Source organism: Alexandromys fortis, unplaced genomic scaffold (assembly GCF_014885135.2).
Source record: "Alexandromys fortis isolate MF-2015 unplaced genomic scaffold, M_Fortis_MF-2015_v1.1 scaffold_63, whole genome shotgun sequence".
NCBI classification, from domain to species: Eukaryota; Metazoa; Chordata; class Mammalia; order Rodentia; family Cricetidae; genus Alexandromys; species Alexandromys fortis.
In genome coordinates, this window is record NW_026067953.1 from 9,302,205 (window position 1) to 9,329,309 (window position 27,105).

General features: G+C 46.1%; 2 protein-coding genes across 3 annotated transcripts in view; one reads left to right on the forward strand and one right to left on the reverse strand.

Moving 5' to 3' along the window:
• LOC126507192 (serine protease inhibitor A3N-like) overlaps positions 1-27,105 on the forward strand; it is a 93,776-nt gene that overhangs the window by 3,167 nt on the left and 63,504 nt on the right. The window contains exons 3-6 of one of the 2 annotated variants that reach the window (XM_050151413.1): positions 1,948-2,221; positions 3,312-3,462; positions 4,353-4,566; positions 4,988-5,292. In XM_050151413.1, the coding sequence (XP_050007370.1) occupies positions 1,948-2,221; positions 3,312-3,462; positions 4,353-4,553 (626 nt within the window). In that variant the 3' untranslated portion in view covers positions 4,554-4,566; positions 4,988-5,292. Of the gene's footprint in view, positions 1-1,947; positions 2,222-3,311; positions 3,463-4,352 lie in introns of those variants that run through there. The other variant, XM_050151412.1, reaches the window with a different exon arrangement.
• On the reverse strand, positions 12,800-23,372 carry LOC126507252 (serine protease inhibitor A3N-like). The gene is made up of 3 exons (XM_050151519.1): positions 23,354-23,372; positions 22,518-23,126; positions 12,800-12,843 (listed from the first exon to the last, which is right to left on the reverse strand). Exons 2-3 carry the CDS (start codon positions 23,122-23,124, stop codon positions 12,800-12,802), a joined length of 651 nt encoding a protein of 216 aa, XP_050007476.1. The 5' UTR covers positions 23,125-23,126; positions 23,354-23,372.

Genomic DNA, 27,105 nt, shown 5'->3' on the forward strand with positions numbered 1-27,105 from the left:
AGACCAAACTTACCCTAACAAAGCCACAGCTCCTAATAATTCCACTCCCCCTGAGCTTATGGGAGTCAATTGCATTCAATCTACACAGGAGTCCTTCACTCAACCCACTCCGCCATGTCTAATACTCTCCTACACAGTCCATCTGCTAGGGAACCTCATCCCTAGGAGAATCCAGGTCCTTCCTGACCTAAGGAGCCTGGCTACACCAATCTTAAAGGGAAAGTAACATGGTTCACAATTTTTGTGGGGAGTTTCTCTGCTGGGCCTCTCCCCTGAGCCTTTTCTGTAAGGCTGGACCTGGTCATGGAAAAGCAAGGACTGAGGAGACGCCATTAGTGAGAGGGAAGTGTCAGCCAGGGAGTGGTCTGTGTTTAGTGTCTGACTGCTTTGTGGAATTTTAGTTTGTAAAATTAGGAGCCCAGGCAGCCTGCAGGGTCACAGTACTAAAGACACACTCCTGGGACAGGGGGATAAGAAAGTTGGGAGACTAGGCTGGAATTGCCGCGGCTAAGGGTTGATAGGGAGACATCCAGAGGCCACACCTGCAAAACTCTGTGCTAGACCAAGGAGTGGGGTAACGGCCCACACAATGATGCCAGGTAAAAAGCTCCATGGGACTAGAGCTCGGATGGATTTGGGACTCTGAACTTTGGATAGTCCAGGGCAGGTGGAGTGCTGCCTCTGGGACTATAGACAGAAAACCAATTGACCATGGACAGAGGAGGACAAGGGGACAGAGGACAAAGTCCAGGATGGCTCCAGAGCAGCTGTGCTCTGAAAAGAGGGGAAGCCGAGAGATGGCCTGAAGGATGGGACCGCAGGGTGTGTCTCCCTCTGCTGGACAGAGGACCTAAGCTCCAAGGCTGCTTGACTGTGAGGTGAGGATGTATGTTTATGGGCTGGATCCTGAGCCCAAGTGATTGTCAAAGTACCAAGGCCCCCTCTCCACCCAGGGTGTATTGCAGATAGTCACATGTACTTGGGATGTAGTGGAAGTCTGAGTAGGATATTTTTGATTCGTGGACAAGAACACAGCCCACGTGGGAGAAGAAGACTCATTACCCATGTCTTAGTCAACCAATTATGGGATCCTGGTAATCCAACTCAGGGAAGTTGCAAATCTCATGAGTTTCAATCTAAACCTACTGTTGACTTTGGACATTGACTTCTATTAAAGTGGACCAATAATCATAAAAACCCAGAGACAGATTTTGGGGTTCAAGCTGAAGAGCAGAAAAGAAAAGCAGCCAACTGCTAGAGAGTTCTTATCTCCATGACATTTTCAGGCTCAAAGAGAGCAAGTTCCTATCTCATTTCGCTTTCTATTCCTTTCTAATGCTGGTATTAAAGGCAAGCACCACCACCACCACCCAGATTCTATTGCATTAGCCACACAAGTTTTTGTGTGGCTGCTGGGATTAAAGATGTGCGCCACCACTGCCTGACCTGTATGGCTAGCTTTGTACTCTGATCTTCAGGTAAGCTTTATTTATTAAAACACAAACATTGACAAACATCACAGTGTGAGAGAATAGTCTCTTTTGTCCGGTTTTCCCTAAAACCTGTCCCACCAGGGACTGTCTTCTAGACATGGGTCCCCCTGAGGAAGAAGGTTTCCCCAACTCTCCCAGGCCCCAGTTTCAGCACCTTCACTTTAAGTCTGGTACACACCCCAGTCTCAGATCCCCAGCTGTTTTTCAGCTCCCTCAAGTAGGGAAGCTTTGGTTTGAGTTCCCTTTCCAAGCCTGCGGATCACGTCTCACTCACAGTTCTGCATCTGCCAATGGTTTTTTTTTTTTCCTGACCTAGATTATGTAATCAGGAGGGAACTCGGTGTTGTGGCAGATGGATTGTGGAAGACTGTCAAGACTGGGGAATGGGGCAGAAACAGGGTGGAGGTGGGGTCTCTCTGCTGCTTTACAAGCTGATGACCTACTCCGCATTTAGGGAAATGGAGGACTCCCTTTTACCCTCAGCGAACACGTGAGTCTAACTTCTATTTGGACAACAAGAGAACAGTGAAGGTGCCCATGATGCACGATGAGTTTCTGACCACACCCTACTTCCGGGATGAGGAGCTGTCCTGCACTGTGGTGGAGCTGAAGTACAGAGGCAATGCCAGCGCCCTGTTCATCCTCCCTGACCAAGGCAGGATGCAGCAGGTGGAAGCCAGCCTGCAGCCAGAGACCCTGAGGAAGTGGAGGGACTCTCTGAGGCCCAGGTGCGTGTCCTCTGGAACCAGAGCTGGCCTGGGTCCCTATCCTACTGTCAGCCTGAGGCCAGTGTCCCTGTACCTCAGAACCTCACTAGCACCCGGTGTAATGGGCGGAGAGTCCGCAGGGACCGGCAGACTGGGAGTGGATTTACCTCTGCTGACTCTGTAGTGTGGGGACTGCGTTTTCAGTCATTTTTGTTGTTCACAAGAGGACATCAGCTAGAGCAGGAGCTGAGGATTCCTCTGTCTCCCAGGCTGTAGTTACACGGAATCTTGCATGGGTGTGGGAAGGCAGAGGGAGTGAGGTGAGAGGAGATCAGCCCTGAGAATCAGCTCTGCCCTGTGCAGCCGTCGCATCCCCTCATCACTCATTCATTTACCAGTGTGCAATGATGACTTGAAGACCTACCATGTGATATGTTCTGGTTAAACCCAGAGAGTATATCAGAAGCTAAAGCACAACATTTCTTACCCTTGTGGGCTTATCGTGCAACTGAGGAAGAGAGAGTGGGGAGACAGAAATGCATCCAATCATTATTTGACTTGTTAAAAGGTGACGAGGAGTGAGATTGAGAATAGGAAGTTCTAAGGCTAAAAAAAAAAAAAAAAGCTGAGGCCGTGCGCTCGGGAGGCAGAGGCAGGCGGATCTCTGTGAGTTCGAGACCAGCCTGGTCTACAGAGCTAGTTCCAGGACAGGCTCCAAAGCCACAGAAAAACCCTGTCTTGAAAAAACAAAACAAAACAAAACAAAAAAAAAAAACAGCTGAATTCAGGTGGGGTGTGCAGTTGTAAACAGATGGATCATTAGATGGAGTCTGAGTCCACATGACAAGGGAAGGACTGCATTTGTGGACCTGGGAGCAAAGCATTTCTGGAAAGGACACAGCTGGTACCATGCCCCGTTGCCTCTCCAGCACTGATGGGTAATTAAGGCCACAGGAAAAGCAAATGATGTGATGGAGGCACTAATGGAAAGAGTTCTTCTCCCAGTGAGAGGGCGGGGTGCGGAGCTGCCCAGCTACAGTGTGCTTTGAAACATTTCGAAAGTTTGAAACACACAGTTCCATGACTCTTACATTTCTCTCTCCATTCTCAGGAAAATCGATGAGCTCTCCCTGCCCAAGTTCTCCATCTCCACTGCCTACAGACTGGAGAGATCCCTTCCTCAGCTGGGCATCAGGGAACTCTTCTCCACACAGGTGGACCTGTCTGGAATCACAGGGACCAAGGACCTGAGCGTCTCTCAGGTAAGCCAAGACACACTGGATTGTTTTCACTGGTGAATGTGGGTGGTGAGGGCAGGTGTGTGGGAGATGGCAAAGTGTGAAAAAGCCTGCATTTCTGAGATTCCCTCATCCAGGGAGAGCTGGGTTACAGCCTAGATACATATACTCCTGCTGGATACCATGCAGCCAATTCTCCTTTATCCTGTGCACATAACCTCACCCAGGAGCCTTGGTGGGAAGGAGCCTGTGCTTGGCCTTTGGCCCTCCATCACACCAACCAGCACTGTGGTGTGGATGCCTCCCACAATCCACTGCAGGGCAAAGCCTTCCAGTCTCAGCTTCCTCGCTCACAGCCACCGAAGCACTTCTTGTCAGGCACACAAAACTGGAGAAGTAAAGGAAATAACAACTGATGTATGCAGTTGAGATGAAAACCTTAAGAATAGGAGAGGAGGCGCCTTAGGACCGCACATTATATTCCCAGATGCCCAGCATGGCAAGGCCTGGTGTTCTGTGCAGTGCCCACTGAGAGCCCCGGGCTCTAATCTGTGCCCGCAGACCATGGCAGTCTAGGAAAGAGAAGTCTTGCCCTGTGCATTACTGTTGTATTCCCAAGGAGACACACTGGCTGCTCCCTGTGGTTTTCCTGAGAAGGGGCCTGTGGAGTATGGACTGGTGTTGGCTCCACCCATCCTCAGTGTGTAGTGGGTTTGAGATCAGCAGAGATTCTCAGAGACTGAGCAGACCTAGAGTGTGCCTCATCTCACACCCTGAGCAGAGATTGGTTGACACCAGGGGTAGAGTTCATGATAGGAACAAGTTCATGAGCAGCTGAGGACAGTAGTGGATGCTCCAGGAATCTCCTCTGCTGCCCTCCATGGTCTCCAGTGAGTGATGTCTTTCTCCTACAGGTGGTCCACAAGGCTGTGCTGGACGTGGCTGAGACAGGCACAGAGGCAGCGGCTGCCACGGGAATGATGATGATGGGATCGGCTCTAATTTTGGATCCTCTGGAAGTGCATTTTGACAGGCCATTCCTGATGATAATCTCTGACACAAATACTCAGACTTCACTCTTTATGGCCAAAATTACAAATCCCAAGGGAAACTAGAACTTCCCAAGTGGTGAGGCTTCCTCCTGGGAGCCAGGGATAAGACTGTATGTGGGTCTCTATGTGCATTTTAGCCTCCATGCTCTGATTAGCTGCGGTGTGCCTGCATTGGACAGAGGCAGTGAATAACTGTATGACTCGACCAAGCACAGGGTCCTATGGACAGTCAGTATCAGGTTCCCACCTCTTGGCTGCACTAGCTCATGTTCCTGAGACTGAACTCTGGCTCTGTGGCCCCTCCCTGCTGCCTCTCCTGTATGTGCCTCTGTCCAAAGCCTGAGCCCTGGCAGATAGGATCAGCCCCTAACTGTGCTATTGTTATATCTGCTTTCAGCCTTCACAGGCTTCACGGGATTATTCAAGATTTAGGCCTTTTTTGTGAACTTCAGGCCCAGGACTAAGAAGCGAACCTGCTGCCCTCTCTGTGTTTCCAGAATCCGGGACCAGTGTGTGCCCAGTTCCTGCCTCAAAGTTTTCCTCACCCAGGCTCTGACACCCAGTGTCCCTTCAGGAGCTCCTGGGCCTGCCCACATCTGGCACTGTTGTGGAGAACCTATTCCTGCTTCTGCATGGAGTCGATTGGTCAGCTCAGCTCCTTTCCCCTACTCTACCTACTTGGGGCAGAGGAGCCCTTTCCTAGGTTCCCCACTGGCCATCATCACACAATAGATGGACACCTTCCCTTTCTTACCCAAAATACAGGGCTTTAACTAATGCAATAAACGTATAACTCACATAACTGCACAGAAGGTGGCCAGGTTGTGTTCACTCAGTTCCGATCAGCAGAGGAGTGACTCTAGTGACAACAGTATACTAGAAACTGTCACTTACAGTCTCTGACTTCTGTGATGGACCACTAACCTACATGTTATTATCAGTTTTTTTTATGGAAGAGGAAACTGAGGAACAGAGCTTAGTCATTTTCCCATGATGTCACAGCTAGAAATTGTGACTGGTGGGATGTTATTCCAAGTCTCCTTATGCCTGAGGAACTGTCTTCCTCAAACCAGGGTTCTGTGCCCGAGGCATCACTATGGTGGCGAGCAGGTGGAACATAAAACAAGGTCTGGATGCTTCACAGAGAGTACACAAATGTGACCTCTGTGCTGAGGTCAGAGGAAGATGAGATGGTGGTCAGGTGACAAAAAAAAAGTGCTTTTGGCAGGGCACCCTGCAATGTGGGCATTTCTAAGAATCCTGGGTGTTTAGCAAAAGAAGAAAGTCAACAGATGGCAAAGAGCCTGGTCCTATGAGGGTCCTCAATGTCTCAGAACTACAGGGAGCAGTGGAAGGTGAATCACTGTCCTGTTCCGGGACCCTTGTAACTCCTTCTGGCTATGAGATAGCAAGCTGCTCTGGGAAGATGTAGGGTTGTCACTGAGGACAGTTACAGGAACCCCTCGAGAGGAGAATGGGTGTCAGCTCAGTGATGAGATGGTTTTGTGCCTAGACAGAGGATAAGAGGAGATGAAGGTGCATTTGGGTTGGGGTGCTTGGTGTCCCTGGAGACTATGTGATCCCTGAAACACTGCTGGAGGCCTGCACAGAAAGGGAAAGTTGTTCAGTCAATTAGAGACATTCTTGACTCTCAAGGTTCATAAGAACACACATTGAGCAGGTGGACATGGGGTTTCAGAGAATTACAGCCTTGGGGGATCACACACAGAATTTCTTTTCCAAGTGAGCACTGAGGTACCAACCCAGGAGAAGCATGGAGTGATAAGAAGGGCCCCATGAATTGAAAGCAGCCATGTACCAACAATTCCTCTATGTGCAACAGTCAACTAAGGCCATGAGGTGGCCTACTCATGCACTCCATAGGCACTAGCATGCCTCAACTGCATCCCTTCATCCTTCCTGGCTTCAGTCCATGTGTCTAAGGAGCCTGATGCTCAGTACATCTCATGCTGTCCATGAGCTGGGTCCTGAAATTGTGAGAGAAATATGAGTCCAGCTCTTAAGTGAGTCTAGGACACAGATACCAGGGTTACACTCTTGCCCATTCTATGAGGGTTCTCCTAGGACTTCACAAACAAAAGATAAACCCCTTGCAGGGACAGCCTGTGCAATTAAGATAGCAGACTGTGGATGGGGGAGAGGCATGTTTACAGCAGTGATCTTAGACACCTGTGCTCCAAATTAAAGCCAAGACAAAGTGTTAAGGGTGACCCACCTGGTGCCAGGGTTCCCAAGGGACCTGCACTGTGAACTTCCTGATTTGCAGATCAGCCCAACCCCAGAGCCTTCATAGAGGATGCTGAGCTGCCTGCATCCAGCTGGCTGCCTCCATGTGTTTTCTGTTGTTACTGAGGACCACTGAGCAGACAGTATATAGAGGGGGATGTCAGTTAGCCTGTTATCACTGGGAAAGCACATCTGAGGAAACCCACTGAGGGAAAGAAAGGTTTGGATTGAATCACAGCTCTAGAGAGTTCAGGCCAGGGTCTGGTGGATTCTTTATTTTGAGCCTGAGGCAAGTCAAGCTTTATGCATCAAAAACACTATCAAGAGGATGAGGGCTTGGGACATGGCTAGGTGGATAAATTGTTGTCCCCACTCTGGGCATAAAACAGAGTTTTATGAACTGAAACCGAAGAAAAAAGCCTAGAGTGGTCACATGAACTCCTGGTCACAGTTATGGGAAGGCAGGGACAGATGGATTCTGGGACTCAATGGTTAGTCAACATAGGCAATTCAATGACCTCTAAACCTATTGATGACCTTATCCCAAAAGCAAGGTGGATGAGGAATGCCAGTTGACGATGACCTCTGACCTTCGTATGAATGTGAACATGGATGTGCACATTCTCATTCACAAACACAAATAACCACATCAGGTAAGTGTTCAAGGAGAGAGAGAAGTGAGTTTGGGAGCTAGCTTAATGGTGGAAGACTGGCTTCAATTATGTATGTGAAGTTTAGGGTTCCCTGTACTGTGATAGTGTGGAGATAATCCCCAGGAGGAAAGGGAAAGTATACAGCTCAACATCTGTACCTAGAATTCTGATGAACTTAACCATTTGGATGACAAAGTCATCTTCCACACCAGCAGGAAGGCTGTACCTTTCTTCAGCTGTTACATTAGTGTGTCCCCACAGCTGGGCTGGGTGTGGGTCAGCAGGGTCCAAAGCTGTGGTGATGGAGAGGATGGGCACCATCCAGCCGGTCATTATCACACTTCTGGCTTGGCTCAGCATTAACTAGTGATGTGGGATGCTCCTCTGTATGTTGTGAATATGTTTTATTAATATTGGTTAATAAAGAAGGTGATTTGGTCTACGGCAGGGCAGAATATACTTATGCAGGAAATGCAAGCAGAGATAGAGATGAAGAAGGGTGAGGTCAAGAGAGACACCAGCACCCGCTGGAGGAATAAGATGCCAGTGCATTACCAGTAAGCCATGGGGCACATGGCCATATACAGATTCTTCCAAATGGATGAATTTATATGTAGAGCTAGCCAGTAAGATGCCTGAGCCGTCAGCCAACAGTTTGTAATGAATATTAAGCCTCAAGTGGTTACATGGGAACTGGCATGCTGGAGAGGAACCTCCGTTGACAAATTAGTTTCTGGTCTTGGGATCCTGCACTGTAGGCAGTCAGCAAAGGGGCACATTAGGCAGGTGCTTGTAAGGATGCAACAGGGCCTTGGTGTGAAAGAAAGAGCAAGTGTGGTGGCTGTGGTGATCTCTGTAGAGTGAGAGAAAGAAAAGCAGGAAGGTGGGCTCCTGCCTAGGGAAGAATCCACTGTGAGACACTAGCGTGGTGTTGAAATGATTCATATTTCAATAGTAATTGACAACAATGCTACTGAGTCAATTAATGGTTTAAGTAGTTTTATTACTGATCAGAACAAGAGTGAACTCATGATTTCTAAAAGTCTGTAGGTGCCCAAACTCAGGGGCACAGCAAGCTTGCATAAAGACAAAGATCAAAGACACCTAATTTGTATAGAAATTAGATGAAGGTCAGATTAATTTGAAATGTTCCTTCCTTACAGAGCATAATAACTATTTCAATCATACCATGACAATTTTCTTACAGCTTTTTATTTCTTGTGATTTCCTTTATTTACTCTGGTTGATGCATCTGCACCATGGGCATGCCCATGGAAATCTCAAAGACATGAGAAGTCAGATCTGTCTTTTATAGGGGAACACAGGGGGTTGAGAACTGTGTGAGTAGACAGAAGATGGAGTCAGAGCATGAAGGATTTACCTTAGTCATTTCAATGTGAGCCTGCATGCTGTCTTCTGACCTGTCTGCCCTTACTCTTAGTCCTAGTACTCAGAGGGAGACTGCTCTTTTCTGACATCTACAAATACAGAATAAATTGTTCCCAAATGCACAGATTGAAACATAAACATGAAATATCCACAGTGTCAGGGACCCATGAGGAGCCAGGCTTGGGGTTCTTCCTCTGGGGAACTCATGAGTTCCACTGTTGGAAGAAGATTTGACACATGCTCAAGGTTCCATGTCCAAGTTTACTCTCATGACTATTTTCTTGTTCTCTTGGGGCTATAAACTGATCCCAGAGTCTTGTGCTTGCTGAGAAGCCCCTACCACTGAGTTAACACCCAGGTCTCTCATGGCTTTTGATGGGAAATCTCTTTGGACCTACTCAAAGTGAGGCTCATACTTAACTTCTGAGAGGGGATAAAGAGAGAAAGAGACAGAAAAGAAAGAAGCAGGGGTAAGTATGAAAGAAGATGGAAAAGGAAGGGGAGAGGGAAGGAGAGAGGTCAGGTCGGCAGGGTTTGGAGGGACCTGGGAAAGACCTGGCACAGCCTAGGCTGTACACAGCTGTCATCCCAGCACTAGCGCGGCTGAGCCAGGGAGGGCAGGAGTGAGGACAGCCTGGGTATGTTCCTTCTTTTCCTTGTTGTTGGGTCTTATACCCGACTAAAGCAGTTTGAATGGAGAATGGTTAGTCTCTGCTCTTGAGTTCTTGGCAGGACAGGCAGGGTGGCCAGCCAAGGTTCATTCTAAGCCACCAAACGAGATCAGCACATCCCATCTAAAGACCCAGGAAATCTTCGTCAAATTCAGCCAGTTAAATCCCTCTAGCTCATAGTTTTAATGAAAAGTTAAAATCACCTTCTTTATTAACCAATATTAATAAAACATATTCACACAGCCTTCAAAATGTTCCTCTGTAGCCCACTCTGTATTTCTTGCACACTCAGCAAGCGCCTCACCTGGCCTTTGCTCTGTACTGGAGAAGTGACCCATGCCTACATTCCCTTTGTGATCCTAGCTGGATTCGGTTGCTGGTAGTTTCCCATGACTCTAATCTCACCACATGGTAACACAAAGAGACTCCCTAAAGGATCACATGACTCTAGACACAATCTTTCTCCTCTCCACTGTGGAGAAGCAATCCAATTTTGCTTGGTTATCTGGACCAATCACTAAACCTAATACTGTTCCTCCATTCTTAGACTGTTGGATAAAAGGCATCTGAGCCCCAAAGTGGTCAGGTAAAAGTCAGAATTTTCAGTTCAGTGGAATGTTCGTTATGTCTCCTGGCAGGAATGGTTCTTCCTATACAACCACAACTTCTGGGTCAGCAGAATTTAGGTCATAGGAATAGGATTTGAAAACCTTCATTTAGATCACTAGGGCAATAGTGAGTGGAACCCTGCCTTTGTACTATAAGCTCCAGGACCTGTGGGTGGCTGCCAATGGGAAAAACCATACTACATATTGGGCAATGTTTTGAAACATTTATCGCCCTCAAGAGAAGTGCTCCAGAACTCTGAACTGTTGCTACATAATTGGCTCCATAACTGGGTATTCAAAAGGCCATTCTGCCTCTGTGTCCCATGCAGATTTATTTAATTTTAATATTTTATTTTCTTCCTGGAGTCTGCAATCTGGAATAAGGTTTGCTTCTGGTTTATTAGATTTTGGTACTCTGTCCCCATCTTTTCACGACCCTCCTGGACCCAACACCCTTAGCCCATGAGAAGGTAATTAGCCTCTGATCCTGCAATGTTCCCATCTCTCTCCAGTACTGAAATTCAGATCAGCCAGCCTAGCTCTGCAGACACAGAATCCTTTCAGGGCTTTCCCTTCACTGCCAAACAAGGCAGCTTCCCTTCAGAATTCTGATGCCAAAGAGGACACAGCGAGTCTCTGTTAAGAGAATGTCTATTGATGTCAGACAAGAGAGGATGCTGGTTTGTTTTGTCAGCATTGAGGCCGGTGTTTATTAGCGCATAAGTTTCCCTAAAGAAATCAGAGAGCATGGACACAGAGTTGTGTTCTTTTCAAAGAGACTTAAAAATACAGAACAAATGTTAGCTGCAGCCCTTCCTGGTGACGAGTGGGGCAGGTGTTTGCACACTCTCATTGTTCCTGACATGCCCTGGATATTCAGAACGCTTGTTTACAACACTTTTGGGCAAGGTGGCTCTGCTAGCAGAAACCTGAAATTCATGTTACCAGAAATCCTTCTGTCTGCCCATTTCCAGTCTGAGCACACAGCACAGCTTGTAAGTGCCAGCATTTCCCAAGAAGAGGGAGGAGTCCATGGTAGGGATAAATCGGCATCAGTGTGCAGCATACTGAACAATACAGCAGAATGCAGCAAAGATGAACATCAGAACTCAGTTATCCAAGAAGCTGACAGTAGGTACCAGCTATCAGGTAATGCCAAGGATTCCTCCCCTCTGGGAACAAAGGAAGTGCTTTCCCAAGACTGCGTGATTCTGGTGATGACCCACAGTCTTGATTTGGAGGAGGAGTGATGAGTTGTTCCTGGGTTACTAAAGTGGAATCAGGGGACATTTTTGGGATATACATAAATCTTTTCCCCAGTCTGGATCTTTATGTTTATGGAAGATGCAAGAGCCATGAACTTTGCTCCTATAGAGTGAAAGGAGCCTGCTCCTTTCCGTACTCCACAGGCAGGGAATACTGAGACCTTGTCTATCTTACTTAGGGCTGAAGGAGCTAAGGAGAGACCTTCCACACAATGCTTACAGTTGACAGGAGATGTCTTAAGGTCAGGAACCCAGTTACCTTGTAGGTCCCATGGCCGAGCAGAGGGTCTTCAGCCTCATCTAGGGAAGGGAGAAAGCAGTAGCTCAGCCACTGAGCCAGGCCTCCTGCTGCACACATGGAGCAGCCCCTTTCCTCTGGAAACAATTCTGACACAAAATAGTGTTCAGTGCTTCTCCAAAGAAATGCTTGCATCAGTAGGAAGTAAACATGGAGTAAAGGCAGCCAACTGAGGTCCCCGGCTCCTCTGCAGGAGAGTAACAGCCCTGAGGACAAGCAGCTTAGCTCCAGCCTTCCCTCCTCTGCCCCCTCCAATTCCCTCTGTGCTCTTCTAGTCTTCTCTCCCCTCCACCTTCCATTTGGCTCCTCCTCCCTTCATGGCCCTCTCTCCTCCTATCTCCTTGTCCCCTTTTCTTCCATTTTCCCACTCCTTGATTCCTCCAGCCCTCCCCTGTTTCTTTTCTCCTTTTTTTCCTTCTCCCTTCCATGTACTTACCATCCACTTTCACCTTTGGACACCTGAGCAAAGGGACAGAGGCTAAAGGTGATCACAAGTCTTTAAATGTAATCCTTTAGGATGCCTGCGGCCACCACTCCAGAGGCATATGGAAGAGTAGTCCTCTAGAAATTCCATTCATCTATCCCTTTTATACCCATAATAACTCAAACATTTGCCAAAAATGGAACCTGTTTCACTACCACACTGCACAGTGAGGTCCATCCATTTGCTTGCTACCACACAGTCATCACAACCTGGTGTCATCTGTCTTCCCACCAGGAGGCCTTCCAAGCCTGAGGTGCAAACCACCCTGTTTTCTCATGCAGCACTAAAAGAACCTTTCCTGTTTGTCCTTCTCCCTCCTATTCCCAGGGGTGCCAAGGCTGTGGCACCAAACAAGATGTCTCCAGAGCTACTTCCCAATTATATTATTCTTCCCCAGGCCTGGTCATAGAACAAATTCAGTCAAGGGCCTTGGGATTTCCCAGACTCACCGAGAGGCTCAGTTAGGGTCTGTGCTAACTACTGCTGAAAGGGTCCTAAGTTACCCCTACAGGGAGGTGGGGCATGAAGGAGTGCAAAGGAAGAGGGTTCCCTGTCTTCCAATGAATCCTTCTGCAGAGAGAGAATGAAAGAAGCCATTCTGATTTGACATGGTTCGTGCCTGCCCCCACACCCCTGTTGCCCTTCTTGATTGTTCTGTGACCAGGGATGTCCATGCCCCACTCTGTATCTTGGTTCATCGTAGGGAGATTGGCTGCTGCAGCAGCACTTCCTCCAGTGCTGATAACAGGGAGCACATGACATGAGGGAGGCAGAGCACCTCCCATGTACCTTCAAGGAGGCATCAAGGGCAGCAGAGCAGGGATACAATGCAGCCCTGTGGGAGGACATGGAGATGCTCAGGATACCCCCTCCCAGACTCAAAGGGGCTTTGCTTTTCAGCCTGGAGAACAAAGAAGATTATCCTCCTTGTAGTTCCCTGGCTCTTGATGGTGGGGATCTACCATGCTATCCTCCGCCAAAAAGATGGCAAACTGGAAAGTTACACTGAACTTCAGGAAGACAAAATCAATGGGACAAGAGTGGACAGTCTAACCCTGGCCTCCATCAACACTGACTTCGCATTCTGTCTCTATTAGAAAATGGCCTTGAAGAACACTGATTAAAACATCCTCTTTTCCCCACTCAACATCTCAGCTACCTTGGCTTTCCTATCCTGGGAGCAAGCAACAACACCCAGGAAGATATTCTAGAAGGTCTTAAGTTCAATCTCACAGAGACCCCTGAGGCAGACAACCACAGGCGCTTTGGGCAGCTCCTCCACATGCTCAGCCAGCCAGGGGACCAGGTGCAGATCAGTACAGGCAGCACCATGTTTTTTGGAAAGTGCCTAGAGATCCTGGCAGAATTCAGGAAGAAGGCAAGAGCACTTTACCAGGCTGAGGCCTCAACAACTGACTTCCAGTAGCTTCATAAGGCCAAAAAACTCAATGACTATGTGAGGAAACAGACCCAGGGGAAGATCAAGGAACTGATCTTAGACCTGGATGAGGACACAGCAATGCTGCTGGTGAACTACATCTGCTTAAAAGGTGAGGATGGGCACTGAATGGGGTGTGGAGGGAAAAGATAGTGACTGGGAACCTAGATTCTTATGCTGACCCCTTAAAAGGGGGGTGGCTCACAACCTGGAGACATGGGTGACTCATGTCTCTCTACCCACAGCTCCTAGTTCTCCCCTAGGGATTTTTGGATATAGTTGTGGTTCCTGGCACATGCTCATCAGATGAGTTCTCAGTCTAAGAATACTGAATTTGGCTGTGATTTAAACTTATTCACTAGCAGAATGCATAGCTCACTAGTCCAGTCCTTCCTGAGTGTGAAGAAGCTGTGATTTCTCCCTGCAGAGACCAGGTCCCTCATTCTGCCCACTCCAGCATCTCTAAGATCCATTCAGAGCAGTAAGTGTGTACCTGCCTGGCCGTCCAATCTCGGGAACGGAATACAAACCCCCTCCAGCTCCTGCTGCAGGGGCTTCTTTGTTCCACATGACCCTGCCTCCCCAAAGCCCACCCTTTTGTCTGCGAGGTCCTTGGCCCAGCAAGAGTCCTGCTCCTATACCGAGGAGATCCATTTAGAGGGGTTATTGCATGCTCACCCAGCAGGACAGTTCCAGGAATGGAGTACAGGCCCCCTTCATTTCTCTAAACATTTCTGGCCATTCATCAGGGTGTCTCCCTGGCTACTGGCTTTCTCCATTTCCCCATTCCATCTTGCCCCAAAGCACTCCTTTCCATCTGCAGGGTCCTAGGATCCCCCAACTCATCTTTCTTTGGGGCTGAGGATCTGGGGAGCTAGTGGTGAGTGCTGCTGCAGGGGCTTCTTTGTTCCACATGACCCAGACTCCCCTCAAGCCTGCTGTTTTTGTCTGCAAGGTCCTTGGCCCAGCAAGAGTCCCTGCTCCTGTACTGAGGGGATCCATCCAGATGGATAAGTGTGTGCCCACCCAGCTGGACGGTCCCAGGAATGGAGTCCTTCTCCATTTCCCTAAATGTTTCTAGCCATTCAGCAGGGTGTATCCCTGGCTACTGGTTTTCTCTAGTTACCCCATCCCATCTTGCCCCAAGCCTTCCTTTCCAACTGTGGAGTCCTTAGATCCACCAGCAAAGCCTGCTTGAGGGCAGAGGTGATCTGAGAGCCAGCTTCAGTGCTGAGGGGTCCTAAGAAAGGGAAGACCAAGAAAATCCCCCAAGTGCACAGTCAGTCACACCAAAGATAGGACCAAGATGCCAAGACTCTCCTGGCTGCATCTGAAGTAAGAGATGGGCAGACGCCAATGCAAGAATTCCTCCAAAACCTGAAAAGCAACATGACAACACCAGAATCCAGTGAACACTCAACAGGAAGACTTGGCCACCCTAATCCAGAAGAAGTAGAAGAAGTCGACTTTAAACATAACATTATGAAAATGATAGAGGCCCTTAAAGAGGACTGAAAAACTCCTTTAAAAATGGAAGAAAAGACAAACCAAAAGCTAGAGGAAATTAATAAAGCCCTCAAAGATACCCAAGAAAACCAAGAAAAAAGCAATCACACAGGTAAGGAAACAGTTCAAGACTTGAAGACCGAAATGGAGGTAATAAAGAAAACACAAACTGAGGGATGGTTGGATATGGAAAATCTGGGTAAATGAACAAAAACTACAGAAAGTATAACCAACAGAATACAAGAGATAGAAGAGAGAATATCAGATGCTGAAGATTCGATGGAGGAAATAAACTCATTCATCAAAGAAAACAACAAATTCTGAACACAAAACATCCAGGAAATCTGGGACACCATGAAAAGACCAAACCTAAGAATAATAGGGGTAGAAAAAGGAGAATTACAGCTCAAAGGCCCAGAAAATATATTCAACAGAATTATAGATGAAAACTTTCCCAACCTAAAGAATGATATTCCTATGAAGGTACAAGAAGCATACAGAAGACCAAATAGACTGGATTAAAGCAAAAAACATCCCCTTGCCATATAATAATCAAAACACAAAACATACAGAAGAAAGAATATTAAGAGCTGCAAAGGAAAAAGGTGAAGTAACATATAAAAGTAAACCTATCAGAGTTACACCTGACTTCTCTGTGGAAACCATGAAAGCCAGAAGGTCGTGGATAGATGTGCTGCAGACACTAAGAGACCATGAATGCTAGCCCAGACTACTATACCCAGCCAAGCTTTCTTCACCATCGATGGAGAAAATAAGATAATCCAGAACAAAAACAGATTTAAACAGTATGTAGCACAAACCCAGCCTTACATTAAGTACTAGAAGGAAAACCACAACCCAAGGAAGACAATAGTAACCACAATAACACAGACATCTGACAACCCTCCACCAGCACAACAACACACAAACACTACCACCAAAAAAAAATAACCGGTGTTAACAACCACTGTTCACTAATATCACTTAATATCAATGGACTCGATTCACCTATAAAAAGGCACAGGTTAAGAGAATGGATAGGAAAACAGGATCCAACATTCTTTTATTTACAAGAAACACACTTCAACCTCAAAGACAAACACTCCCACAGAGTAAAGAGATGGGAAAAGGTTTATCAAGCAAATGGACCTAAGAAACAAGCAGGTGTGGCTATACTAATATCTAACAAAATTGGTTTCAAACTAAAATCAATCAGAAGAGATGGAGAAGGGCACTTTATACTCATAACAGAAACACTATATCAGGATGAAGTCTCAATCCTGAATATCTATGCCCCTAATATAAAAGCACCCACATATATAAAAGAAACATTACTAGAACTCAAATCACATGTCAAACCCCACACACTAATAGTAGAATATTTCAACACTTTTCTCTCACCATTGGACAGGTCAACTAGACAGAAACTTAACATAGAAATAAGAGAACTAGCAGGTGTAATGAATCAAATAGACTTAACAGACATCTATAGAACATTTCACCCAAATAGAAAGAAATATACCTTCTTCTCAGCATCACATGGAACCTTCTCGAATACTGATCACATGCTTGGTAACAAAGCAAACATCCACAGATACAAAAAAAAATTGTAGTAACCACCTGTGTCTTATCAGATCACCATGGAATAAAGTTAGAATTCAACAACAGTTCTGCCCCCCAGAAAGCCTACAAACACATGGAAACTGAACAGTCAACTACTGAACCACCCCTGGGTCAAGGAAGAAACAAAGAAATTAAAGTCTTCCTTGAATTCAACGAAAATAAAGGCACAATGAAAATATATACCCAAACCTATGGGACACTATGAAAGCAATGCTAAGAGGAAAGTTCATAGCACTAAGTGCCCACATAAAAGAAAACGGAAAAAGCACACACTGGAGACTTAACAGCACACCTGAAAGCTCTAGAAAAAAAAAAAGAAGCAGACTCACCCAGGAAGAATAGAAGACTGGAAATAATCAAACTGAGGGCTGAAATTAACAAAATAGAAACACTGAAAACAATCCAAAGAATCAATGAAACAAAAAGTTGGTTCTTGGAGAAAATCAACAAGATTGACAAACCCCTATCCAAAGGCAGAAAGAGAACACGCAAATTAACATGATCAGAAATGATAAAAGGGACATAACAACAGACACTGAGGAAATGCAGAGAAACATTTGGTCATACTACCAAAGCATGTATGCCACAAAATTGGAAAATGTAAAAGAAATGGACATTTTAAAAGATAAGTACCATATACCAAAATTAAATCAAGATCAGGTGAACAATTAAAATAGACCTATAAGTCTTGAGGAAATAGAAGCTGTCATCAAAAACCTCCCAACCAAAAAAAGCCAAGGACCAAGTGGTTTTGGTGCAGAATTCTATAAGAACTTCCAAGAAGAGCTAATACCTATACTCCTTACTGTGTTTCACATAATAGAAACAAAAGAGTCAGTGCCAAACTCTTTTTATGAAGCTATAGTTACTCTGATACCAAAACCACACAAAGACTCAACCAAGAAAGAGAATTACAGACCAATCTCACTCATGAACATCAACACAAAAATTCTCAATAAAATACTGGCAAACTGAATTCAGGAACACATCAATAAAATTATCCATTATGATCAAGTAGGTTTCATTCCAGAGATGTAGAGCTGGTTCAACATACAAAAATCTATCAATGTAACCCGTCATATAAATAAACTTAAAGGAAAAACCATATGATCATTTCATTAGATGCTTAAAAAGCATTTGACAAAATTCAACACCCCTTTATAATAAAGGTTTTAGAGAGATTAAGGATACAAGATTTATACCTAAATATAATAAAAGCAATATACAGCAAGACAACAGATAACATCAAATTAAATGGAGAGAAACTTAAAACCATTTTAATAAAATCAGAAACCAGACAAGGCTGTCTACTCTCTCCATACTTATTCAATATAGTGCTTGAAGTTCTAGCAATAGCCATAAGACAACATAAGGAGAAAAAGGGGATTCAAATTGGAAAGGAAGAAGTCAAACTTTTGTTATTTGAAGATGATATGATAGTGTGCATTAGTGACCCCAAAAACTCTACCAAAGAACTCCTACAGCAGATAAATACCTTCAGTGATGTGTCAGGATACAAAATCAACTCAAAAATATCAGTAGTTCTTCTATACACAAAGGATAATGAAGCAGAGAGGGAAATCAGAGAATTTCCTTTCATGATAGCCACAAATAGCATAAAGTATCTTGGGGTAACACTAACCAAGGATGTGAAAGATCTATTTGACAAGAACTTTAAGTCTCTGAAGACAGAAATTGAAGAGTATATCAGAAAATGGAAAGATCTCCCATGCTCTTGGACTGTAGGATCAACATAGTAAAAATGGCAATTCTACCAAAGAATATCTATAGATTCAATGCAATTCCCATCAAAATCTTAACAAAATTCTTCACAAACCTTGAGAGAACAATAATAATCTTTATATGGAAAAACAAAAAAACTCAGGATAGCAAAAACAATCTGATACAATAAAGGAACTTGCGGAGGCATTACCATCCCTGACTTCAAACTCTATTACAGAGCCACAGTAATAAAAACAGCTTGGTATTGGCATAAAAACAGAGACACGAAACCTGCAACAGACAAATGCCTGATCTCCAAAATATATAAAGAACTCAAGAAACTAGACTTTAAAATTCTAAATAACCCAATTAAAAAATGGGGTACTAAACTGAACAGAGAATTCTCAACAGAAGAAGTTCAAATGGCCAAAAGATACTTAAGGTCATATTCAACTTCTTTAGCAATCAGGGAAATGCAAATCAGAACAATTTTGAGATAACATCTTACACCTGTAAGAATGGCTAAAATCATAAACACAAATGATAGCCTATGCTGGAGAGGATGTAGAGTCAGGGGGACACTCATCCATTGCTGGTGGGAATGCAAACTTGTGAAACCACCTTGGAAATCAGTGTGGCGATTTCTCAGGAAACTGGGAGTCAACCTACCTCAGGATCCAACAATACCACTCTTAGGAATATACCCAAGAGATGCCCAATCGTACTAAAAAAGCATTTGTTCAACTATGTTCATAGCAGCACTATTTGTAATAGCCAGGACCTGGAAACAACATAGATGCCCCTCAATGAAATAATGGATAAAGAAAGTGTGGCACATATACACATTAGAGTACTACTCAGTGGTAAAAAAAAANAAAGACTTCTTAAATTTTGCATACAAATGGAAGAAAATAGAAAACACTATTCCTGAGTGAGATAACCCAGACCCAAAAAGATGAATATGGCATGTACTCACTCATTAGTGGATTCTAGCCATAAACAAAGGACATTGAGCCTATAGTTCTTAATCCTAGAGAAGCTAAGTAAGAAGGTGAACCCAAAGGAAATTGGAAGCAGACAAGACAAGATCGCTGGGGTAAAAGTTGGGAGCATAGGGATGGGGGTTAGAATGGGGGAAGGGGGAGAGAGAAGGGAGAAGAGGGGGGTTGGGGTAAGCTTAGGGTAGTGGGATGGTTGAGATGGAGGAAGAGTAGATATGGGAGCAGGGAAGAAGATATCTTTATTAAGGGAGCCATTTTAGGGTTGGCAAGAGGCTTGGCTCTAGAGGGGTTCCCAGGTGTCCACGGGGATGTTCCCAGCTAGGTCATTGGGCAGTAGTGGAGAGGGTGCCTGAACTGGCCTTGTCCCATAGCCACACTGATGTATATCTTGAATATCACCATAGAACCTTTATCTGGCAATGGAAGGAGATAGAAACAGAGACTGACATCGGAGCACTGGACTGAGCTCCCAAGGTCCAGTTAAAGAGCAGAAGGAGGGGAGAACATAAGCAAGGAAGTCAGGACCACGAGGGGCTGGTCCACCCACTGAGACAGTATGAATGATCTAATCAGAGCAAACCAAGGCCAGCTGGACTGGGACTTAATGAGCATGTGATCAAACCAGACTCTTTGAATGTGACTGACAATGGGTGCTGACTGAGAAACCAATGATAATGGTACTGGGATTTGATTCTACAGCATGTACTGGCCTATTGGCATCCTAGTCTGTTTGGAAGAACACCTTTCTAGGCCTGGATGGAGGAGGGGGGTACTTGGACTTCCCACGGGGCAGGGTACCCTGCCTCTCTTAGGACTAGAGGGGGTGGAGGGAGGGTGAGAGGAGGAGCGGGAAGGAAATGGAATGAGAAGAGGAGGTGGAAATTTTGATGGTATTATTTATAAAGAAATAAAAAAATCTTAAAAAAAGAAACTGATAATAAATGTAGGTTAGAGGTTTATCACAGAAGTCACAGAGTGTAAGATATAATTTCTAGTACTCTGTTGTCACTACAGCGACACCTCTGCCGATTAGAGCTGAGTGAACACAAACTGACCACATTCTGTGCAGTTATACGTTTATTGCATTTTGTGAAAGCCATGCATTTTGGGTAAGGAAGGGGAGGTATCCATCCAGTGTATGATGTGGGCCGGTGGAAAACCTAGGAAAAGGCTCCTCTCCCCCAAGTAGGTAGAGTAGGGGAAAGGAGCTGAGCTGAACAATCGACTCCATGCAGAAGCAGGAATATGTTGTCCTCCACAGTGCCAGATATGGGCAGGCCCAGGAGCTGCGGAAGGAACATTGGGTGTCAGAGCCTGGGTGAGGAAAAGTTTGAGGCAGGAACTGGACTCACACTGGTCCCAGATGCTAGAAACACAGAGAGTGCAGCCAGTTTCATTCTAAGTCCTGGGCCTGAGATTAACAAAATAGGGCTAAAAGCTTGAATAGTCCCATGAAGCCTGTGGAAGGTGAAGGCAGATATAACCACAGCACAAATAGGGGCTAAGCCTGCATGCCAGGGACTAGGCTTTGGGCAGAGGCACATACAGGAGAGGCAGCAGGGAGGGGCCAAAGAGTCAGAGTTCAGTCTCAGAAACATAAGTTAGTGCTGTCCAGAGTATGGGGAGTCTGACACTGTCTGTCCACAGAACCTGTGCATGGTGCAGTCACACAGTTAGTCACCGCCACTCTCCACTCAGGCACACACAGCCAATCAGAGAATGGAGGCCAAAATGCACATAGAGACCCACATGCAGGCTTAATCCCTGGCTCCCAGGAAGAAGCCTTATCACTTGGGAAGTTCTAGTTTTCCTTGGGATTTGTGACTTTGGCCATAAAGAGTGAAGTCTGGGTATTTGTGTCAGAGATAATCATCAGGAATGGCCTGTTGAAATTCACATTCAAAGGATTAATATTTTGAGATGCTGCCACAATCCCGATTCCCGTGGCAGCTGCTGCTTCTGTTCCCTACTTGAGGGAGCTGAGAAACAGTTGAGGATCTGAGGCTGAGGCATGTACTACAGACTTAGAGTGAAGGTGCTGAGACTGGGGCTTGGGAGTGCTTGGGAACCCTTCTTCCTCAGGGGGAACTTTGTCTAGAAGGAAGTCCCTTGTGGACAGGTTTTAAGGAAATCAGGACAAGGGAGACTGTGTTCTCCTACACCATGGTCTCGGAGTGGTTCCCGTCAGTGTGAAACACCTTAGTGGGAGTCAATGTCCAGATCCATGGGTGGGTTTAGATGCAAGCCTGTGACATCTGCAACTTCCCACAGCTGGATTATCAGTTGCCCATAGTTAATTGATGACGACACGGCTAATGGGTCCTCTACTCTTCCATGATCTATGTTCTCCTCTATGAATCAAAATTATCCTGCTCAGACTTGTCCCACCTCCCAAGTGCATGTGCCCGTCTGCAATACATCCTTGGGGACTTGGTACTTGGACAGTTTCCTTGGGTCAGGATCCAGCAGATAAACACACATCTCCACTCACAGGCAAGCTGCCGTTGTACTTGGGTCCTTGGCCAGCAGAGGGAGCCAACCCCGCAGTCTCACCCTTCAGACCATCCCTCTGCTTCCTCTCTGCAGAGCACAACAGCTCTGGGCATTCATTCCATCCTGTCCTCTGTCCTACCTCCCACTGTCCCCGGCCAACTAGTTTTCTGTCTATGGTCTCCGATCCCACCATGGTGATAATGGACTGAACCTCTGAACTGTAGTGGGTTTCGCCTGTGAAATGCTTTCCTTTATAAGAGTTGCCATGGTCATGGGGTCTCCTTACAGCAGTAGAACACTGACCAAGGCTCTGAACTCCATTGGAACCATGACTTCGGCATACTCAGGTAGGACTGCACATGTGACCCGTGCATTCTGATAGTCAGTAAGTTTAGGTCACAGTCAAATTCAGCTATCTTAGACTGGGAGCTCAGGGGTTCTGTGGAGTACGTACAAGGAACCACATGTAAATAAAAACAATCCCAAAGAAGTAAGGCCTTTTAATAATAATAAGTTAGGCACCCCTGTCTCCAAGGCCATGAGCCCCTCATTTCCAGGTGTCAGTGTATGGACACAAGGTGTCCAGGCAACACCCTTTCCAACAACCCATGAATCAGTGCCCATCCTACCTTTAAAGTAGATGTAATTCACCAGCACCATTACTGTGTCCTCATCCAGGCCTGAGATCAGTTCCTTGATCTTCCCCTGAGTCTGTTTGTTCACATAGTCATTGATGAGCTTTTTGGCCTCATGAGGCTGCTGGAAGTCGACACTTGAGGCCTCTGCCTGGTACAGCTCCCTTGCCTTCTCCTTGAACTCTTCCAGTATCAGTAGGCACTTTTCAACAAACATGGCGCTGCCTGTGCTGATCTGCACCTGGTCCCCTGGCTGACTGAGCATGTGGAGGAGCTGCCCAAATCCCTGGTGGATGTCTGCCTCAGGGGTCTCTGTGAGATTGAACTTGAGACCTTCTAGAATCTCTTGCAGGGTGTTGTTGCTTGCTCCCAGGGACAGGACGGCCAAGGCAGTTGAGACGCTGAGTGGGGAGAAGACGATGTTTTCATCTGGATTCTTCATAGTCAACTCCTTGTAGAGGCTGAAGGCGAAGTCAATGTTGGTGGAGGTAAGTGCTAGACTGTTCAATAGTGTCCCGTTACTTTGGTTTTCCTGGATTGCACTGCTCCTTCCCAAGGTGCCATCTGGCTGGCAGAGGACAGCAGGGGAGTTTCCAGCCATCACTCTGGTCTCCTGGTTGAAAAAAAAACATATACTTTTATCTGGGATTTCCACGTGATTCCCTGACCACCTTCAAGTCCTCCCACCTGGCCTGCACTGTGTCCCTTTGCTGCCTTTGTGACTGTGCATGGGAAGTTCCCTGGCCCCTCAGATGGCAGTGCCACACCCTCTGCTCCTTTTCACTACAGGAAGAAGAATGTTGCTGTAACCAGTTTTCCTAATTGAGAACCAAGGCCCAGAGAGATGAAGGAAATGCCAGGGTAACAGGGTAAGCAAGAGAAGAGCTGGGGATGGGCTCAAGGCTTCTCTTCTGGCTTGGCTTAAGTGCTCATTAGAAAGCAGGGGACCTCTTCCTTTTGACTTGTGCCCTCTACCCCATCACCAATTTCTAGTTGGACTCAGGGAACAAAACTTAGTCCAGCTATATAGCAGGGAACCGACCACAACCTCAAACAGACATGGCTTAGAAATCTCACAACCCTGGATTGAATTTTAGTGCAAGTATTTGGGAGTGTTTGGGATTAATTTACCACAGCACTGCAGACACCTTGGGAAGCATCAGAGCCTTGGCCCCCTGAGAACAAGTGTCAGAAAGATGGGGAGAGGGAGGGTCTTACAGTCCTGCCAGGATCCACATTGTTCTTTGTATCTCAATAAAAACGTCTCCTGATTGGAAGAAAAATGAATGATTCCAGAGTCTATGCTACCTGGACCAGATTTCATTTTGGCTATCAAGATGAATGTTTGGTGTCAAGAAATGGGCGAGGCTCCCTGGCAGGCTGGTACATTATTAGTAAAAGAGCAGCTTATTACGGGCATTGTGGGTATTTGTAGGGGATGTCCTGATGGCCATCGCCTACATACATCACTTGACTGGGGACACTGGCATCATAAAGACTATATTTGAAGGTTTATGATCATGGTAAACACTCCACCCACCTTTAGCCTCTGTCTACTCTGTCGATAACTTCAGAGGAAACAGTAGATGCTAGAGGAATGGAAAAGTAAGAAAGAAGAACGGAGGAGAGAGGGCACAGTGGGGAAAGGATAAAAGAGTGGGAAAGCAGAAGGAAGAGGAGGCAGGAGGAGGGAGGAGAACAGATGAAGGAGCTGATGGGCAGATGGAGGGGAGCGAAGACTGTGACAGTACAGGAGGAGAGGAGAGTAATCAGGGGAGGCAGGTGTTGGAGCAGAGCCACATGTCCCCAGGCATGTAACATGCTTGCAGTGGGACGGGGACTTCAGCTGTCTTACCTTGTTTTTTTTTTTTTCTGTCAGATTGATGCAATTATTTCTTTAGAAAACATTCAACAATATTTTATGTCAAAAATTAATTCTACAGAAAACTGGCTAGTCTGTGTGGTAGACTTGGCTCACTGGCTGAGCTGTATTAGGAGAGGGTGAGGTCCCTTTTCTTGGCAATGGGATCTTCTGGGGAAGTGAGGTTTCTGACCCCAAGATTTTCTAGTCTGCTGCAAGCATGGCAGTGATTCCATCCCCCCATAGGGACTCTGTAAATTCCCTGTCCTCCTCTGCTTCTTACAGCAGCACCCAGGCTAGTCAAGGTCTCAAAACTTCCTCCGTGTGGAGGGTGGGACGGAGCAGGCTCCATTCTCTCTCCAGGAGCAGAGCCCATGGTTCCTCCTCCATCTTCCATAGATAGGGAGACCCAGAGTGAAAAACAGATTTTATGCACCCCAGAAATGTTCTCTGATCCTAGTCAGTGCCACAGGATCAACTACTCTCTCATCCAACCCAAGACTCCAGGGATTCATCAGTACCACACAGACCTGGGAAGTCTTCTATGTCCTCTGAGAGCAAGATTCTTTGGAATCACCTGCAGAGCTGATGCCCGCTGCCAGAGTCTTTGATAGCTGAGTCCTGATGTTCCCTGTTGCTACTGCCTAGTGCGTTGTTCTGTCCACTGCACACTGATGCCTACTTATCCCCACCAGGGACTCCTCCCTCTCTTTAGGAAATGCTGACACAAACAAGCTGTGGTCTGTGCTCTGTCTGGTAATGGACTGATTTATGCTTTCTAGTAATGTGCATTTAGAAGCCCTTCCTTAGAGACAACCACTTCCTGATCCAAAGCTTGGCTTGCTGATCTGAATTTCAGTACTGGCGAGCGATGGAAGCATTCCAGGACGCGAGGCTAATTACCTTCTCCTGGGCTAAGTGCTGCCTCTCTATAACAGCCATGTTTGCATTCTTCCATGTAAGAACTCAACCTTGCGACTATAGAGTCTATTACCTTATAGACATCTAGCTTTAGTCCATAGCTAAGAATGCCAGCAGACAGCATCTTGAGCCCATAAAGAAGCCTCTTCATCTTGATGCACCTGCATCTCTGCATCTGCACCCCTGCATTTAAACATGCTTTTACTGTGACTTTCTTTGTTTTGTAGAGCTTTCATGAACTATTTCCGGGTGGAACATGAAATTTGGGGTAACGGCAATCTGTGTGTCAGATCCCTGTCAGTCAAAGGCTCTAATAAAGTCTCTGTTATTCTCGTTAGGATGAGAGCTGTGGTGTCTGCTTCAACAGTGGGGTCAGAGACTCAGCAGGCATGGGTTAGTTCCAAAGCTGCTGTCCCCAAAATGGAGGTGCTGGTACAAACAAAAATTTTATCTAGATAAAAGCTTAAAGTCTCCATGTCACAGAGAAGCAGATCACCGATGGTGCACTTCTGCTTGCCAGAGGTCACCCTAACCTTCCCACAATGTCAACTACCTCCCCAAGGGCACCCAGCCGACTTTCAGCTCAGACAATTCTGAATCAGCTCAAAGATCACAACCCTGCTATCATATAAAAATCTGTTTTCTTTTCTGTCTTTTTGCTCCTTTTCTCAGCCACCCCAGAGAGAGGTGACAGCTTTGACAGTTTAATCCCCAACAAATCTTTGTTTCTTGCCACAGTTTCTGTTGCCAGGGAGAGACTTCTGGGCGCCTTTGAAGAGGACCAATCCTCCCTAACAGATCTAAAGTGCTGATTTTTTTACCCTCTTGTGTGCCAGTCATTTGCTTCTGCTGGCCCTGGCCCTCTGTATTCCCCTGCTGTAATGATATTTCATTTATATTTTAATAAATTAAGCTTGCCTGAAGGACAGAGAGTGAAGCAGCCCCATTGGTCAGCCGTACAGACCAGGCAGTGGTGACACACACCTGTAATCCCAGCAGCCACACTAGTTTGAAATAGAAGTCAGGCAGTTGAGGTACATGCCTTCAATCCCAGTCCTAGGGAGATATAAGATGTGGGGAGACAGCTCTTCCACACAGTCTCCTTCTGAGCCTCCTGGAGACTGGATGGCCATTTCAGACTGAGGTAGGGATAAGAGCCAGTGACTGGCTGTTTTGCTTTTCTGACCTTCATCTTGAACCACAATATCTATCTCTGGGTTTTTATTAATTGTGTATATTTGTCACCCAATATTTGTGGCACAAATTCATAAAAAAAAAAAAACCATTTGCCTGATGCTTCTTAGCCACTAGCACATGCCAGAGCCTGACCCAAATCCAACCACCTGAATTTTGAAGAAAAGATTAGCACCACCCTTACTTAGCTTCCTCTCCTGGTCTGCTGTCTACCCATGGCTTACCACAGTATGCTGCCACCATGCACAGCACCCATATAGCTTCCTGTGCCCACATTGCGTCTTTCTGTGGCTCCTTTTGATCCCGTGGCTTGCAGGCAATCCTTCACATGTCTCCCACATGCTGCCTGTTACTCACATTGACATGTGCACCTGCTCCATAGATGCCCTGACCAGCATGTCTTTAACAAAAATCCTTTCAGGTTGGTTTTGAGTTCTGCTGACGAAATTTACAGGGTAGCAACATTGGAACAAGTAAGCCCAGAGCTCCAGCACCTCTGGACAACTTTAGCTGTATGACTGTGATGCCTGCTGGCCCACATTGTCATTACACCTTAAAATTCTCATCTGAACCAGGGTTATAATGAAGGTGAGTCATTTGATAATG

What these genes read in the sequence shown, in the direction of transcription:
- LOC126507252 (XM_050151519.1), bottom strand. Translation starts at nt 23,124, where the DNA reads ATGGCTGGAAACTCCCCTGCTGTCCTCTGCCAGCCAGATGGCACCTTG. An exon ending in GAATTACATCTACTTTAAAG is followed by an intron (nt 12,844 to 22,517) that starts GTAGGATGGGCA and finishes CCCTGTTATCAG; the next exon opens with CACTGGAGGAAGTGCTGCTG.